The sequence below is a fragment of the Penicillium manginii genome (genome assembly GCF_028828005.1).
Source record: "Penicillium manginii strain IBT 31320 chromosome Unknown utg000006l:1.0-4164085.0:1.0-4166146.0, whole genome shotgun sequence".
Lineage (NCBI taxonomy): Eukaryota > Fungi > Ascomycota > Eurotiomycetes > Eurotiales > Aspergillaceae > Penicillium > Penicillium manginii.
Window position 1 is genome coordinate 3,094,616 of NW_026643107.1, and position 17,954 is coordinate 3,112,569.

The 17,954-nt window shown below is 50.1% G+C and overlaps 6 protein-coding genes across 6 annotated transcripts; 3 read left to right on the forward strand and 3 right to left on the reverse strand.

The window, feature by feature from the left end:
• Positions 1-30: 30 nt before the first annotated feature.
• Positions 31-360, forward strand: N7533_009526 (uncharacterized protein; the record flags this gene model as incomplete). The annotated part of the gene is made up of 1 exon (XM_057106176.1): positions 31-360. The coding sequence occupies one exon, from the start codon at positions 31-33 to the stop codon at positions 358-360; it is 330 nt and encodes a 109-aa protein (XP_056957625.1).
• A 1,040-nt stretch (positions 361-1,400) lies between these two features.
• Positions 1,401-3,828, forward strand: N7533_009527 (uncharacterized protein; the record flags this gene model as incomplete). Its single annotated transcript, XM_057106177.1, has 4 exons — positions 1,401-1,428; positions 1,498-1,909; positions 1,981-2,869; positions 2,890-3,828. The coding sequence occupies 4 exons, from the start codon at positions 1,401-1,403 to the stop codon at positions 3,826-3,828; spliced, it is 2,268 nt and encodes a 755-aa protein (XP_056957626.1).
• A 998-nt stretch (positions 3,829-4,826) lies between these two features.
• On the forward strand, positions 4,827-5,477 carry N7533_009528 (uncharacterized protein; the record flags this gene model as incomplete). The annotated part of the gene is made up of 1 exon (XM_057106178.1): positions 4,827-5,477. The coding sequence occupies one exon, from the start codon at positions 4,827-4,829 to the stop codon at positions 5,475-5,477; it is 651 nt and encodes a 216-aa protein (XP_056957627.1).
• Positions 5,478-6,371: 894 nt separating this feature from the next.
• N7533_009529 (DUF3405 domain-containing protein) lies at positions 6,372-8,819 on the reverse strand (the record flags this gene model as incomplete). The annotated part of the gene is made up of 1 exon (XM_057106179.1): positions 6,372-8,819. The coding sequence occupies one exon, from the start codon at positions 8,817-8,819 to the stop codon at positions 6,372-6,374; it is 2,448 nt and encodes an 815-aa protein (XP_056957628.1).
• An 877-nt stretch (positions 8,820-9,696) lies between these two features.
• N7533_009530 (uncharacterized protein) lies at positions 9,697-13,684 on the reverse strand (the record flags this gene model as incomplete). Its single annotated transcript, XM_057106180.1, has 12 exons — positions 9,697-9,793; positions 9,880-9,945; positions 10,040-10,284; positions 10,410-10,577; positions 11,388-11,715; positions 11,799-12,194; positions 12,248-12,573; positions 12,655-12,783; positions 12,856-13,153; positions 13,228-13,267; positions 13,328-13,356; positions 13,433-13,684. The coding sequence occupies 12 exons, from the start codon at positions 13,682-13,684 to the stop codon at positions 9,701-9,703; spliced, it is 2,370 nt and encodes a 789-aa protein (XP_056957629.1). The 3' UTR covers positions 9,697-9,700.
• Positions 13,685-16,236: 2,552 nt separating this feature from the next.
• N7533_009531 (uncharacterized protein) lies at positions 16,237-17,817 on the reverse strand (the record flags this gene model as incomplete). The annotated part of the gene is made up of 3 exons (XM_057106181.1): positions 16,237-17,252; positions 17,357-17,436; positions 17,498-17,817. The coding sequence occupies 3 exons, from the start codon at positions 17,815-17,817 to the stop codon at positions 16,237-16,239; spliced, it is 1,416 nt and encodes a 471-aa protein (XP_056957630.1).
• Positions 17,818-17,954: the final 137 nt, after the last annotated feature.

The window sequence follows — 17,954 nt, forward strand, 5'->3', positions numbered from 1 at the left end:
CCTTCGTCCCCGTCCTCATCTTTTTTCACCATGTCGCACAGTCGCTCATCACCCAATAAAACCAGCCGCTCCGTCACCTCTGAAGAGCCATGGAAGGTCGATACTCCCTTTGGCCCTCCACAGGTTCCTCGATCATTCCCCAATACTGGCATTCGACGCATACGCGATACTCTCTCCAAGATATCGCCAGGAGCACTTGCAGAGAAGGAGGAACTTCGCAGAAGGAATCAATATAAGATTCCATTGACCCACCGGAACGTCGACAACTTCGTGACGGAACAGGAAGTCAACGAGGCCTGCACGCCGAATCAGCGCACCCCAGACGTTCAGGTGGCTGAATGGCTCGAACACGTTTCCTGAACTCGAGAAGTACCAACCATGGCCTACCATGGGTTACAAGCGTCCCCACCTCCACCACCGCACGGTCGTGCTTGAGTTCGACTAGCCTTCTTCTCGACTTTTCCTTGAGTCGCTGACCCCGCACGACGCGCCGATCGGGCGTAACCACTCGAAGTCAATCCGGGCGGTTGCACTCTCTTATCGCATGACTGATTCCCATCAGTCTCTGTCGGCCTTTTGGCCCCCGATGCCGACTACATCCTCGTATCCTATCGCATTGGCGGGAACGTCATGGCGCAAGGTGGACTGTGGTTACTCATGCACGCCCCCCAGTTTGGCGTATGCTGTCGGCTCGACGGCAACAGCGGCTCCCAAGTACTATCTCTGGTCTCGTGTTTGATACTCACCGGATAAATCGGATCAAACTACCTCTCTTACCACCCTCTTGTCGCGTGGGGGGCTTTTGGTCGCAAGGCGTTATCCATAATATGCCGGCAGATATAGTTCTGGACGATCTACGCTACCTCAGCGCGGGGGCGAGGGGGGTTTGGCGCAGCTCGTACTTTGGTATGAGGCAGCATAGATTGATAAAGGGTGTACGGAATATCTAACACACTTGATGTTGCAATGCTCGTCAAGTGATCGGATCGTGAACTAAAAGTCCCATCGGCCATTTCTCGGTGGGCCCATCGCCCGTTGCGGCTCTGTCGGACACGAGAAGGAATGGCCGCTCAACTTGAGAAGTCATGACTTACATATTAATACAAATACCTTTAGCATAATATAAGAAATTTAATATCAGTGTATTTTGCCCGATATACCCAGCGAACTTTGAAATAGTCATAATTATTTATGCTGAGAGAGGGGCGGGAGAGAAGGGGGGGGGATGTGCCAGTGCCAAGTCGCAGGATGCCCCCGCCGCGGGGGATTTTTAGGGTTTCCAAGTTACCACAACTGCTAGTCATGACGGGTACTTCCAAGGCTGACTGGTCTGGATTCAAGTTGGTACACTCCTATCCTAGGCTCTTGTCACTTTGATCCCTCTACTTCAGAGAATAGCCATGCGACCCAAAAAAGTGGCTATCATCGGTTAGTCGTCCATCGGTCATCGGCCACTCTAGCCCCCGACCAACCTACTGATTCAATTTACTCTCGTAGGAGCCGGCCCATCCGGCCTGGTCACCGCAAAAACACTGTTGCATAATTTCCCAGGGAAATTCGCTCCAGTTGTATTTGATAGTCGATTTGAAGTCGGTGGTCTCTGGAACACCGGTGCTGCCCCCACTAAAGCTCGAGATGCTAGTGACCCGGTGACTTTGGATCCCCGGATGCGCACGAATCTCAGCCGTTTCACAGTGGCATTTTCTGATCTCGCTTGGGAGTCCGTGATTGAAGATGATGACATTCCAATATTTCCGCAAGCCAGCCAAGTTGGCCAGTACTTGGCATCCTATGCCCAGCGCTATATTCCCAAGGATGCTTTTAGGTTAGGGAGCTATGTGAGGCAGACTAAGCGATTGGTCCAACCTGGTTCGTCTACGAAATGGAGAGTGTTCTGGGACCAGAAAAGGTATGTCTCTAATTGATGTTTATCTGATCATGACTTTCTAGAGCAAATGTTGACATGGTATAATCGTCTAGTGCCCAATCAGTTCAACATGAGCAAACACAAGCAATAAACTCAGAGAAATCGGAGGATTTTGATTACCTGGTAGTCGCATCTGGATATTTTGCTCGCCAGTATATACCAGACATACCAGGGCTAGCGCAATTCAATGGCCGGGTTGTGCACAGCTCAGCTCTCGCCAAAGGTCACGATGCCGCAAATGATGAAGACCTCTCTCTCGGAAATATTCTCGTCCTCGGAGGAAGTATGTCTGGCGTGGAATCCGCATCGACATTTGCGCTGCATCGTTCTAATTCAAGATTTCATGATGCGAATCGGGGAGCAAATACGTCAGCAGGACATTCAATCTATCATGTATCGTCACGACCATTTTGGACATTACCAACTTATCTCCCACATACCCTCCCTTCTTCCACTGTTTCATTTCTCCCACTCGACTTGACAATGTACGATTTGGATCGCCGACCCGCCGGTCCAATAGAGTACTATCTTGGACCCATTCCGAAAGAAAAGGCAGCGAAAACAAATGAATACTTCCGATCATTACTTGGCGCAGAATACGAGAAATTCGGACACGTGCATCAGGAGGGACCAGAAGCTTCGAGTTTGAGTCCGCCGTGGGTAGCTATAGGTAACGACTATGCTGGATTCGTTCGGTCAGGAACGATCGTACCGAAGATGGGCCGAGCTGTGACCATCCACCCAGATCCTGCCAAAAAGCTAGCAGCCGTCCAGATTGAGACCGCAGATGGCGAATCGATAACATTGGAGAACATTGCTTCCATAGTGATGGCAACCGGATTCACCCCATTTGAATCAATATCTTTCCTACCTGAAGATGTCTTGTCGACCCTGGAGTATACAACCGATGACTCATTCCTCCCCCCTGGTCCTGAGATCAGGGTGGCAGTCTCCGATCAGAGATCCCTGATCTCGGCTTCGTCGGATACTATCGTGGTCCCTACTGGGGTGCTATGGAGATGCAAGCACGATTCCTCGGCAAGACATGGGCCCAAGAACCCCATGAGCTCGCTACGACCGAGTCGCAGATGCGAAATATTCGACTTCTGAGACAGCCAGCCACACAGACTTGGCGAGGTCAATTTCCGATGGGCGACTATGTAGGGCTTATGGAAACATTTGCCAAGGACCTGGAAATTGAACGCACTCGTTTACAAGATGTAGAGGGGCCCGGTCCTGTGATACCTGCTCGGTATATCTACAATGATCTATCTTCCACTGATGGTCAGAAACAGGGCATAGGGAACAGCGATGCGAAGTTAACTCTGGATTCTTTGTCCTTGCTCGGCCTTTGTGGCACTGGGGATATCAATACTCTTGATTCCCAGACATGCATAGCGACGGCCATATTCAGAGCCCTTCATGGAGAATGGAAATATACCAAGAGGGGATATATCGGCGAAATTGCTGGAACTGTTGCATTTCATCCACGGTACCCCACAGATCCTGCATATGATAGGGAGTATGTATGTGAGGAGCTACTTTCGGAGTCTGCCGATATTACATACAACACAAAGCAATCCATCTGGCGATTGTCCGAGGCAGGCGGCACCGGTTTCCCCATCCAGATATACCCCATGGACGAATGTGGTTCGGAAATTCCAACCACAAATCATTTGAAGCTGCACTCTGCGCAACATGGAAAAAGTGGCAATGTTGGGCCGAATCCGACAGTAGATATCGCAGTCGACCATCGGCCTGATTATGCTCTCCAAGACAACACGTTTTACTACAAATTCTGGTTTGATGGCGTTTCTATCTCGAGGTGGGAGATTTCTCGTACGGAAGATCATGTGGTATCAGATGGGCCGATGGCCTCGATTATCTACACCAGAGTCTAGATCGTCTGGCATCCTTTGAACTACTTGGCTAGACACCCACACCTAGCGACATTTGAACACGACTATGCATTGTGCGGTGTTAGAGGCTGCATGTTCTATGTGCAAAATTGAAGAACTAGAGACAACGCTCTTGAGTAGGCTAGCGCAGAGCCTCGGTTCCGGATTTCAACGGCCTGTACCAAGCTCCATTGGGAAGGTCAAATACTGAAGAAAACAATTTAAGGCTCATTTTGACAGCTGGATCAACCTGCAAGGCTACCGATAGCCGAGGCGCTAAAATAGTCGACCTAGTCAATCAGATCATAACTGACCAGCGAATCATTGAGCCGCGGCCCTCGGACTGTACAACGCCGGTGGATTAGCCTCGCACCTTACTGCCCTAAAACAAATCCATGGATTTAATTCATCCGTCTGAAGATGGAAAACTTTTCCTCTGGCCAGATAGGATGCTGACAGATCCTTCGTGATCGCCTTTGGTTCCGGCCGAGTGGCAACGGCACACCGATACACTTCACGGAACCAGGGTTCAAACCCGTACATCACGGGAAAAAAAAGGGTCTTGATCCGTCCACTCGGATTAACGTTGCATTTTGTACCTTTTTATTCCCTTCTATTTGTGAGCTGGTCAATTGACGCCACTGGACTACAAGAGCCTGGCCAGTTCTAGTCTGGGGTAGAACCACGGTGGTATGGATCCGCCGGCACGATGCGAGCCTCAGAGCAAGGTAGGGGTCCATCGGTTTTACGGCACGGCGTCGGCCTCGCCGATATTTTCCTGCATGATTTCCTTTTGTATTCATATAAAGAGACCATAAGGCATTGTGATCCCTGCTGGGCATTTTTCATCAAAAATATCACAATATCAGAATCAAGATCGCAACTTTGGGCTGGAAGGTGGGAAGTATCAACGAACATTCACCGCATTCAACAAAATAGCCCTCGCCATCTCATTCAGTTACACAACCCAACCACGACTCATCTATATGAACGTCTGCAACATGGAAAGGCGCAGTCCATCTCAACTACGGGAACCCGAACCACTCACGCTCGACCCGATATCCGAATGGCGCGCCTGGCAAGCCCTCTCCGTCTACTTCACAGTACTACTGAACCGTCAAATCCGACGTCGCTGGCTCCTAGAGCACAAATCAATGGAAGACAAGCCCATGGCCGAGCATTTCCGCCCTATAATCTTCCTCGAGCCAGTTCCCGCACTACACAAACCACTCATCCCGACCAACACCGACACCGACGCAGGCACAGACCCAGCACTTGAACTTGCCACCACCAATTCAAAATACAACCCCTACAACAAAACCGCCCTCCAAACACTAAAGCAAAAAGTCCACCTCCTCCGCGCGCGCGTCGAAAAGGGCAAAGAACTCGCCTCGGAAATCGAACGACGCATGCAAAATCCACGTATCATTTTCCCGACTCATTTCTGTCACACTTGCGTTATGGGCGGCGACTGTGTGGACGTTTTGTTGACGAAGTGCGGGCATCGGGTTTGCAGGACTTGTCTATCGTTTGGTATTGATGATAATGATATTTATGAGTGTAGTATTTGTTTTGCGCCGGCGAGTTTCGTGGCTAAGACGCCGGTTGATGGTGGGCGGCGGCGGTCTTTGGTGGGGGGGTCTTTCTGGTGATTTGGGGGCTTGGGGACAGGGAAAGGGAAAGGGACAGGGACAGCGTGAGTCGCCTTTTTGGTTGCCTGTTGCTTTGGGGAAGTGAGTTTTGTTTGACGGGTTCTTTAGTGGAGTGATTGTGCCCAAGTTGATGGGGGTGTTTCGTTGAGGTGGGTTTGAGGACTTCTGATGAGGGTTATGGTTCTCTTTTTCTTTTTTCCTTTCTTTTGCTCTTTAATCCAGCGGCATTTGCATCTGTATAGTGGGGGTTTGGCTCACTAGATACACTCCTATTTACCAGTAATATCATGATATACCAACATTGCTACTCACTACTCTTGGAAGGGATGGACTTCCAAAAATCATCCAAAGTAATTCTATTCCAATTGCAGGCTATCTATTCATGCCTAATCTAAAGAGTATACAAAGACAATATTCAAATATCGCAATCTAGAAATATCTAAGGTACTAGACTGCAATCTTAGGGGTCATCGAGACATGAAGAGAAATGCATCACGAGACACATGTCTGGGACACCCACACCCACAAACCGATTTAACCAGACAGAGTGAACGCCATTCTGTGTTCGTACAATGACCATCACCATGCTGGAAAAGAAAACATATCATAGAACAAAGGATTGGGGGGGTGGGCGCGTATATTGCGGACAGGGAGGTAATGGATGAAAAAAACATTATACAGGAAGAATAAGTTATGCAATCATGCCAGCTGATCACAGCTGACCACCAGCTACCCAAAATTTGACAAAAACAAAAACAAATGCATGATATGGGGACAGAGGGGGAGGGGGCCGTAAATTAAGGGTCATTTATGTGGTGGGTATCTAGACATGATGGAGAAAGCCACGGGTCGTGGAAGTAAAGAAAAGGGGAGGAAACATCAAGCTTCCTCCCCTCACATATCCTCGGCATGTTCTCCGTCGTCAATAACCATCGACACACCCTTAACTGGATGTAGGAGCATAGGTGGGAGACACATGCGGCCCTCGCCGGCCAGTTCTTGTTGCTCGCCGCCGTCGTTGTCGACGCGCAGTCCAAGCCAGCGGCGCCAGATATTCGGCGAAAAACCGGCAGAGTAGAACCAAGTTGTACCCTTGAAGTTGTGCTCGCGGTCACCAAAGATAGACGTGCGGGCTCCGCCAGAGGCACCGTTGCGACCGGCATTGAAGACCGACTCCAAGTAGCGTGTGGGCCATCGGCGGTCGATGTAAACTGCGTGCGGGACAAAGACGGCCTTGAAGCCGTGGTGGAGAGCCGTTGTTGCGGGCCACATCTCTGAAAACATGCTGTGGCGCTTGAGACTGCACTCGCGATGCATGGTGGTGAGGAGCTTGCGTGAAATGCGAGAAGCGGTGATGATTGCAGTACGGCGCGGGGGCATGCCATTCTCCTTGTTGTAGCCCGTAACATCGTCACGAAGTAGCCAAGTAGTGCCTTCGGGATCGTACAGTGGGTTGAAAACAATAAGGTCGGCGTCTTCGCCAACGCCCCAGGTATATTGGTCCTTCTCCATCGTGGTGGGTGGGATTCCTTCACCCTCCACCTCGAAAATATCGCGCTCGTCCGGTCGCTCAGGGCCCCAGACGGATTTGTCGCCTTGTTGATGGTGCATAATACTGCCGGGGTTCTCTCCATCGGCACCGGGCTTCCTAGCACTCCAAAGGTTGTTAGGACTGTTGGTACCGCTCTCCGTCTGGACGCGAACTGTGTGGCGGAAGTCATCCCATGAACCGTGAACAGAGGGAACGTAAAAGCGGGCATTTCGGTCCCAGAGACCCTTGCGAGGCTGTTGTTTAGCCCAGCTGGCGACCTTGTCAAAGAGATGGTACCAGTGACCAGTATAGCGGGCATCCATCTCCCAATTCCAGAAATAGTCGTATTCGGGATGTTGGTAAGCAAAGTATTGCATAGGCATATAGGTACTGCGGTATACACCGTGGATGGGTAAGCCGCGAGTCAAGGTTTCCTCCAGGCCGGGGTACACCAGAGACATTTGCTGTTCTGACCAAAGTGTCCCCATACCACGGAATTCCTCGGGCAATGCATCATCCAGCACACGCTGGTATGTCTCGTCATCCGCCCAAATTTGAAGGTTGGCGTCCTTGACGTGGATGAGGAAATGGATCGTGTACTCGCCACCGGAAACAAGCGACAGCTCCGAGATCACAGATCGCATATACATGATGTCCTCGGGGGTGTACCGGAAGTCATGCCAGGTTCGAATAATGACAGCAGTCCTCGGAAGTCGATCCGAGCCAACCCTAGGCTTCGTCGCCGAGCTATCCTCGATGGAGGGGATGTTGACACTGGGGACGCCCACGGGCATCGAGACGAACCTGTTCAGGCGTGGCTCCGGTAGCTCATTGAAGCGATGACGGTTCGCAGCGTGGCACCTTTGCTGCGCGCCAGCCCAGTCCATACCGCGATAGTCAATTGGAGGGGAATCCTCCCAAATGCGCTCGGCGCCATCGCGGTGACCTTCCAGACCAGCGCCAATGCCGCCTTTCTTGACCCCATATCCCAACCCGTAGGGGCCAAGGCGACCAAATCGATCAAAGCACATATCATCCTGAATCCCGAGCATTGTGTTCGAACCCATAACTGGGTCCGGGAACCCTTCTGGTACTCCGGGGTAGGACTGGATGAGCGGTACACGAGTCTTGCCGTCCTTGTCCAAGAAGCACTCGCGCTTCTCGCCATATTTGCTGACGTAGTCGGCAGACGCGTAGTCGGGGTATGGGTTGAAGACCGAACTCGACATGGTCGGCTTCAGGTCCCTGGCGCTCAATTTGTTCTCTTCGCTGTCCGCAGGCGCAGTGTCGTCTCGCGGGAGTGGCATGCCTTCTGGGCCATCGCCAGGGTATTCGGGAACATTATCCTTACGCGAAACCAATTTCGATAAACCGCCCTCGTAGCGACTCAGCATCGGGAAGCTCTCCCATTGAGGAGGTTTATTGGTGTTGGCTTTAGGGAGTTCGACCACCACCTCCGACACGGTCTCAGAGATGGTGAAACGAAAGAGTGTGAGGACGAACAGGAGGAGGGAGACGAAGAGGGCGAAGCAGAGCCATCGCATAATCCGCTGGGGTACACGGAAACCCATGCCGGCCTGGGCACGACGTAGGCCCGCGCCATTCATGACAGGTGGGTAGGAGGTGGAGGAGTGTTCTGGGCCGTCGCTATCGTCGGATTCGGATTCACTTTCGGAGTCATCGCTGCGACGGTGATGGCGGTATGGATGACGGCCAATTGGTTGTTTCTCGACATCAGCATCGTGTGTTCGTGAGGAATAGGGTGATGGTTTGTTGTAGGCGGCGGAAGATCTCCTCGCCTGGACGGTCATGTTGCCGGGGAAGTCGTCAACATGGGAGGGAGGAGTGCGAGGATGCAATTCAGTGACACATCTGTCAAGTAGGTCTCAAAATAGGAGCGGAAGCTAGTGGGGGAGAAAAGGGGGAAGAAGAAGAGGAGAAGAGGCACGCGATGAAAGGGCAGATCGTCCTGGCAATTACTCGTGGGGGGCGTGACGCTTTGGTTTTGCCGCGGAGGAGACCAAATGCAGCCACACGAAAACAGGGCTGACCAGAAGATTCAGGGGAACCAGGGGAAATACGGGGGAGGGAAATGTTTGCACCAACACCAATGCAAATTCAGATACTTCGTACGGGTTCCCTTAAATCACCAACAAAATAAACAGGAAAGAAAAAGGCTAGGCGCATCTGCCAAGCCCACAGGCGAGGAGGAAAATGAGGGATTACGCATGTTGTGCTAAATTTGGGTGCAGATAATTGCTCATTTGGAGGAACCGCGGGCAGACTAGAGAGTATAGACTCTTCGAGCATAATTATAACATAGTCATAAGTCACAGAAGCCATCACAGTTACAAGTACGAGCCACTGGCAAAGATCCCAAGACAGAGACAGATCAGAACTGATGATACTGATAGAAATGATGCAATCAATCGAAAAAGGAGAAACCAGCAATTTTGACGTGGCGCCAGAGAGAATAGAACAAATGAGGCTAATAGCATAGCGAAGAGAAATAAAGCCATGGCGAGCAAAAACACGCAAATCCGGCCAAGAGTGTCCTGTCCATTCAGGATGGTGGCCTCGTGAAAGAACTCCGCCATAATCATCAATCCATCATTTGCAGATTTCCCGTGGTATTTCTCTTGCTCTGCTACGTACACACTCCTCCCCCATCACAATTTCGTATTATATCCGTCTAATCGCGGTTTGTTTTCCGGAGAGTGTCGGCGAGCCACTCCAGACCCTCGTAAAGACCGTCACCGGTGGTGGCGCAGGTGGATTGGATGAACTGGGAGGCGTTAGCGGGGGGGCAACTAAGGAGCAAGCGCAAGCAGATGCAGATGCAGATGCAGGAAGGGATAATAGAAAACTTACCCAAGCACGGCGGGTCAGGCTCTGGAGGCCAAGTTGCTGGGTAATCTCGGCGGGGCTCATGGCGTTCTAAACAAAGCGCATCATCAGTATTCCGTTTCCGGTCGTAGTTTGAAGGGGATCCGAGAAACGAGGTCGTCAGATGTTGAAATTGGATCCTTACAGGCAAATCTTGCTTGTTGGCGAAGACCAGGAGAAGGGCGTCCCGGAGCTCGTCCTCGTTCAGCATGCGCTGCAACTCCTCGCGGGCCTCGACAATACGATCACGATCGTTGCTGTCAACCACGAAGATGATACCCTGAGTGTTCTGGAAGTAGTGGCGCCACAGAGGACGAATCTTATCCTGACCACCGACATCCCACACGGTAAACTGGATGTTCTTGTACTCGACGGTCTCGACGTTGAAGCCTGCGATTGACGGAAGTCAGCGAAACCCTTGCTTTTGTGTGTATTTGCGCGGTCGGGGGGGATTTCCGGCGAAAGGAAAGGACTCGAGTGGCGATGTCGCAAAGATGAATCGGAGGAAGACTGACCGATTGTAGGGATAGTAGTGACAATTTCACCAAGCTTGAGCTTGTACAGGATGGTGGTCTTTCCGGCAGCGTCCAGACCGACCATCAGGATACGCATCTCCTTGCGACCCCATAGTCTATCAAACAGCTTTGAGAAGGTAATACCCATTATGGCGGTGACTCGAGGCCCTAGAAATTTGGAGGTTAGATTTTTGGTAAGAATCAAATCCAAGGAGAAGAAAGGCGGAGGGGAGGGGGAGAGATTGGAAAACGTGTTGTGTCGGGGATTTTAGGGTTTAGGGGGGGGGGCAAAGGAAGGGATGATCATGTGAAGTGGTGACAAGGCGATAGAAATAGATTCAGGCAGTAAGTAAGAGTAAAGAGGGAACAATATGACCTACCTGGGTAATGTGTGTGAGTTGGGGAGGGAAGATGGAAGGTGAGGTTGATAGGGGAAGGAAGGGAAGAGAGAGTTGGTAACAGAGACCAGAAACAGAAACAGACAAGAGGGAACAGACCGACACCGAGAGAGGCCTGTTTTTTTGTTTGGGGGGGAACACTGCACTACGAACACTCTGAGGCGGTGGGCAATCTCTCCTTCTTATTTTATCCTGCTCAACAGGCACCCATCATCAAATCAGCTGTTTCTTATTCCTATTCTATACAAATGTCATCTACTATCCATTCATCACTTCCTTACCTTCACAGAGGACACCGTGTTGGCCCCGTATCCGAAATACCGGAGGCGAGGGGGGGCACCACTTGGACCATGACCAGCGGCTTCACCCAGAGATCTGGACGCCTGGTTGGCCCCGCTGATAGGCTCATGCTGATTATCAGCCCCATCTAGCGCCCAGAAAAGAAAAAGAAAGACGCCATCCCCCGGTGGGACTTGTCCCCGTGGATATTGGACATGACACCACCTGCCATTTCCCTCCTCCCGTCTCCATGATGATCATGATTTCTGATGATACCATGGCCACAGCCACTTTCACTCACGCCGGGACTTGCTGGACCTGCTCATTCTCTCTCGCGACTTTCGAAAGAACGTCTTAACCAATGACTGATAGATCGTCTTCCCTTCCACCGTATCGCTCGCCTTCCCGAATACCGTCAACACAAGCACCGACACAAATAAAATCACCGCAAAGGCCACCCAATACTGCGCTTGGGTGTATCCGCCCTTAACCCCCTTCAGTTCCGTCGAGAAATAGGCTGTCATCAGACTGACCGGAAGGAACATAATGGTAGCCTTTGCCAACAAGATCGTGATTCGTGTCAACTTCTCAACGGCCTGAGAGTCCTTAAGCGCGATCAAGTTAAAGTTCTATCGTCGCCATGACGCGCAGGTTAGCAGGCTGCACCGGACTAGCAAATAATGGAAACGTGGCCAAATAAATCATCACTCACCAAAAACGTCAACGACTCCTTCTCGCCGAGGCACGTCTCGATTTCACTCAAGCAGTATAAATTGATGCGATCCGCCAACCGCTCGAACTTGGCCACCGCGGCCGAACTCAACAGTACCCCGACGGGCTTATCGTTTGCGAATGGAAGGCTAGCACTGCTCATCAGACTCTCCTGTCGCCTCTCCGCGAACTCGCTTTCCTCAAATGTGGTTCCACAGGGTACTGGTCGTTGTTGGGTTCCCCGGGCTTCATCGCGCAGGAGTCGCTGCCGCTGCAGCACGCGCTGCATGATGAGCTCGTAGCTCTGATACAATCGCTTTAGCACGCCAAGTCGGCGTCCTAACCAGTGCAACTCGTTCACCAATTCCACTATTGGCTTCTCGAGCATTGAGCCTCGCTGTAAAGCTGTTGTCAGTTACTCTCCAACCGCCGGGACATGCAAGGACCTACCAATTCTTCCAAGAGTACACTGTATTTGTGCTCTCGTTTCGCGACTAACCCGAAGCTCGACATCCAGTCGTCAAAGAGATAATAGAAGAGGAGGCTCGGTCCATCATCTTGTTTTATACTCGCCTGGTCCGGACCTACATCGTTGAAATGGCGTACTCGGACGGTGACCAATGAGTCGTTCTCGGTCTCGCTCTTGTGAAGTCGCGATACACCCTCGAAGATGGATTTGATATTTCTGCGTGCAATCTTGAGGATCTTTAGTTGGATTTCTTGGAAGTCTGCCTCCTGTCGGGGGAATAGATTCTCCTGCATCGAAATCACGGTTCCTATGATCGATCTTAGCAAAAAAAAAAAGGACTTCCAAGGCACCCCTCAACTAATCATTAATCCAGCAGGTTGTCACTTACCATCATCACACAGAACCAGCCAGGTCCAGAGCCGTCGACCCTCTGGAAGGTCTTCACCATTATTCATTTCGCCCTTGGGTATTCCAGGGTCGGCCGTCGCAAATAGAGTATTATAGCCAATGCACGTATCTGAACGAGTGTCAGTCCTTTTGTAAATCTTCTTCTCTAACATATCGCATCGTATCGCATCGCATAACCTACATCGAGGCCCATAATCCGTCGACGAGAAATGCCAAATCTGATCCGTGACCTGAGCAAAAGTGAGTTTCCCCGGATTAGTCGCGGGACCGGCACCCGCCATCTCAACGCTCTCCAGGCCATCCTTGATATGCATTGCAGTCTCAAGGTCGTCAGGAGAAAACGCCAGGGACCGGTCGAGGTCGCGGGATCGAGATTCTCGCTTTTTGGAGAGCGCTGTTGCTTTTGGGCGGGGGAGGACTGGTTCGGTGCACATTAGACCTTGGAGTCGTTCGGAGACGCCGTATTGTGTTGTTATTGCCTGTTTATTGTGTAAGGGTGTGATCTATGCTTGAACAGACCGTGTAGTACGGTTGAGAGGGGTAATTGGTTTACCTTGACGATTTCTTTCTGTTTTTTGGGGGCCCAGATATTACTGTTGGTGGTTAGTTTGGTATCAATAGAGTCGAGGTATGTGGACGATCATCGCACGTACATCCACCTCGTACCAAAGCATTTCGCTCGCTGTGGGCTGAGAATTAGTCTAGTCTCTCTCTCGTGTGCGCCCTCTCGCGATCGATTATAGAGACGGATTGCATACCGGCTTCTTCAACAATAACTTAAAATCCTCCGTCTCCAAATTCATCGCGCAGAATGCATCGTTGTCGCCAAAGTCCAGTACAAAGTTCTTCGTATGTGCATCCTTGAGCAGCTGGACGGAATTGCTAAAGTGATCTGGTTCGTCGATGTTCTTGAATCGGTCCTTGAGCGAACCTCTTTCACTGATAAATCCATCATAGTATTCTTGAGGGCTGAGACCATCACCGGGCCGCGAGTAGATATGTTCGGCCATCGTCCACAGGTGTCGCAGATATGTTAGTGTAGTGTGGGTGTATGTTCAGCTGAATGTTTCTGCTGTCGGTTTTAGCCCCAGTCTCCTCCGCTACCTCACTGGAAGGCAACTGTGGCCGCCTCGTATTTGTTTGACGCGGGCGTTAAGTAGTGAGATGGGAGCGGGCCAACAGAGCGGGGAAGAAAGGGACGATCGTATCAGCAAGCAACCGAAACAGCGCAAGGAACGAGAAAAAAAAATCCAAGTTTAGCAGAGATGAAGGTATATTGCAGTAGAGAGATGTGGGAAAATTGCTGAACAAAATAAATACGAGAATCCTTGTGGCTGCTCCAGGTTACCAACCCGGAAAGGGGCAAGTGACCACTGGAGGCTGACTTGCCGCCAGCAGGTCACACTTAAGCGCCGGGGTCAGCTGCGGTCCCCGCCGTAATTAGGCCCCGATTCGGTAGATCGATGCCTTTGCTTGGTCGAAAGCTTGACGTGGACGGTCACCCGGGTTAAGTTCTTTTGCATATTGCATATTGTGGGGTTTGAAGGGTTAACAGGGCTAGGTCAGATGGAACGGTGACGACGACTATGTTGGTGGTCTTATTATGTCCCTATTTATCGCGGCGGGATCTTGATGCAGGTTTCATGCATGAATAAAGTAGAGTGGAGATTTGATGGATTTTACATTTTAGATTAATTATGGGTTTGTTGATCGATATTTGGTCTCCATGGCTGCTACCTAGGTGGAAACTTCAGACAACCACTAGCGAGATATCTACTCTAAAATATGCATATCTACTAGCTAATCTCAACTTGAAGCAGCTCTTACAAGTTATCAATTAAAGGAGAAACCCTACCAGTTGTAGGCTAGATGATATTGAGCTATGTTTCATGAGGGTTTAGATTACTTTGATCGTAAGCGGGATTCTCTTTTCCCGGATGCACATCAGAAAATAGCGATTTTTTGCATTCACTATCTTTCTTGCGATGCGCTTAACGATTTATCACCTTCAGGATATTGCCAGCGAGACGCGTCTAAAAACAACTCTTTTCTGATATACTCAGCCAACAATCTACGACATCACATCCACCAGCAAAAGGTTGAAAAAATGTCTAATTCTGAGACTTTTGAGAAGCCACGGCAGCGTGAATCTGCTTTTACATGTATTGGAGGTGACTCGCCCTAGGCCGATCCCTGTCCACCGACCTGAGGTCCCTCCACCCCGACCCAAGGCGGAACCGGACTTTTATCTCTCCAACATGACTTTCACCCTGGACGGCACCGATGAGAATCTCCAATATTATGGGAAAGGGCTTCTCCACAGATGCATGGACGCTGGATCGGAACCTAATGCGGAGACCACAATAAGACTACTCTACCAACATGGAGCGGATCCAAACGTCAGGGACAAGAAGGGTCGAACCTGCCTTGCCAAAGCAGTAACTGGCAAATGTGACATTTCGTGGTGCTGTCGAGATAGTCTGAAAACTGCAGAATTGATAGTTAATACATATCATCCTCGGGCGGATCTCGAAAGCCAGGATCTGAGCGGCCATACCCCATTACATCGCGCTACAATGTCTGCTGTGACACTTTTTGGATCTTCAAAACCAAGCAAGGGATGCGAAGCAATTGTTCGGCAATTGTTCGGCTTCTGCTTGATAGGGGCGCAGAGGTTAGTAGTAGGGAAAATACAGACAAGACGCCTCTTTTCTATGCAGCCCAGCTGTCGAATGTCGAATTGCTTCAAATTCTCCTCTTGAGAGGCGCTGGTGCAGACGATAAGGACAGTGTTGGGCGCACTCCACTTTCATATGCAGTGAGTTCAGATCCACAGAATTCATGGGGGGTTCATGAAGTGTGCTTTGAAAACTTTTAAGATCAATGGCCACCGACAAGCTTGAACGAAGTTGTGGAATTCTTCTTTCGAGCGGAGCCGATCCAAATTTTCCGAGATCATGAAGGTATGACTCCCCTTCTTCGGGCAGAAAAGAATCTACCAGAGGATCATGAAGTGTTGAAAATGCTTCGGAAATCCGCCAGAAGCTAGCACCCTCTCTCTTGGGATTCTCTTTGGGTACTTTACGGTGTCTTCAGGTTGTTGTCTGTTTTTACTTATTCTATTGTTTCCGTTTCCGGTACATGCTACTCATGGATGTCGTAGATAGAACTATCACGTACTAGTAATAATCTACTGCAGTTCATTCAAAAAAGAAATGGGCTATTTGTACTCCGTACAGAGTAGATGGTATAATTTTAACAGTAAACCAATCTTCGTCCAACTTGTTACTACCCTCAGCTTAAGTCAATTTGGAAACCGATACTACCACATCAAGCTCTTCCAGATTTGGCGAGAGCGCTACCATGAGTAAACTTTCACATTTCTTTCAGACACTGAAATGCCAAGTTTGTATTGATATTTACTCAGAATCGGGTTTATGGTACATTGTTCCACACTTTCCAGGGCTGAGTACATATCTGTATCCATGCAAAACTTCCAAGGTACAACTTCAAGTTAACTTACTACTGACTTGAAGAACCACAGCTCATACTACTAACTATTCTACTTTGCTTGTCTGGCCTGGGCCTGCTGCATCTGTATCTTTTTCATGGTCTCTGCCGCTTCAAACGAGTACTTGCACTTCATACGCACTTGCATACCGTACCGATACATGACCAGCGGGAACGGCATGCATACCAGTGTCATGAAGGCCGGGATGCTAGACGCCCAGTGAATACCCAGATTGTGATACATCTGTGTCGTGAACAGAGGAAACACAGCACCAATGACCGAACGGAAAATAGCAGCCGCGGCCAAGACTGAAGCCGCGTAGATTGTATAGGAGTCGATCAAGTAGTTCATGATTGGCAGTAGAACAAGAACACATCCGAAGCCGAAAGGTGTAGATAGGATGATAGCTACTGACCAATGCATACTGGGGTAATTGGTCCATGCAAATGCAAACATTCCGGTCGGGAGAGCGACTGCACCAACGATAGCAGGTGGTAGTCGGGATTCGGCAGTTGTGCTTTTCGCGAGGACCAGTTTCATATACCGGGTGTTGTTGTCCCAGATCGCATAGATAAGACCAAACACAATGCCAACGGCAATACCAAGGAATGAAAGTCCCCCAATTCCCTCGCTCCAGCCACGGTCTTCGTTATAAACAATTGGCATAGCTCCCATGAACATGTAAACTGTACCATAGATGATTGCCATGTAGACCGAAGCGATCAAGACGATTGGCTCAAGGAAGAGAAAGACCCAGGGACGAAACAGGGCTCGCTGGAAGACCTCAGATGGCTTCTTTTTACCCTGGCTCTTCTCAAGAACACTAATGTAAAATTTTCCATCCGCCTTAGACAAACGACTAGCCCTTTGTTGTAGCAGAACCGGGCCGTAAGTCTCGGGAATAGAGATGACTCCAAGGATGCCGACAATCCCGATGAAGATGGTGCACACGCCTTGCACCCACCTCCAGCCAATATTTTCGGAGATAAAGCCTCCCATGACCGGGCCAAGGACGGGACCAAGGAACGGTGCAACGCAGTAAACGGTGAGGGCGAGTCCACGTTGAGCTGGCGGGAAGAGATCGACGATTGTGCCGCCGGAGTTGACGAGGGAGACGCCCCAAATGTGCCGGCAAAGAAGCGCAATATCAACAGAGTAGCCACATTTTTACTCCCAGCTGATCCCCCGAGGAAGGCTACCATGGCGACGTGGGTAATGATCCACAGTTTCTGTCTGCCGTACAGTTCAGATCTTAAAGAAGATTAGCAAGACAGTGCTGGAGAGTTGTTTGTCGAGAGTTGGTTGTACTCACAGAGGGCCCCATATAGTAGGACCGATAGCAAACCCTAGGACGAAAAGAGAAAGACCGAGAGTGAAGACTTCAGAGCTAATGTCGAAGTCTTGGATGACCTCGTTGGCGGAGACGGAGTATGCGGAGGAGGTCAGAGTGATAGCAAAAACCGAGATGGTCGCAACAAATGTGATAATCCACTTTCTGAATGAGCCCCAATTCATGGGATTGCCTGGATCATCTTTTTGAAACTCCACAACAAATGGATCTTCATCGGTTCCATGGCCATCATAAACGGGTGTTTTCTCAATCTCGGCCGGGCCGGCATTGACTTTGGTCATACTGGATAAGGTGATCGAAATAAATATCACCAAGCGGACACAGCTATCTGATCGCTCTTTTACAAGTCCGGCTTTTGTGGTCTATATAGTACGTTTAGGGAGATCGGAGTATTTATTGTTGATGCCCTCCGTGATGG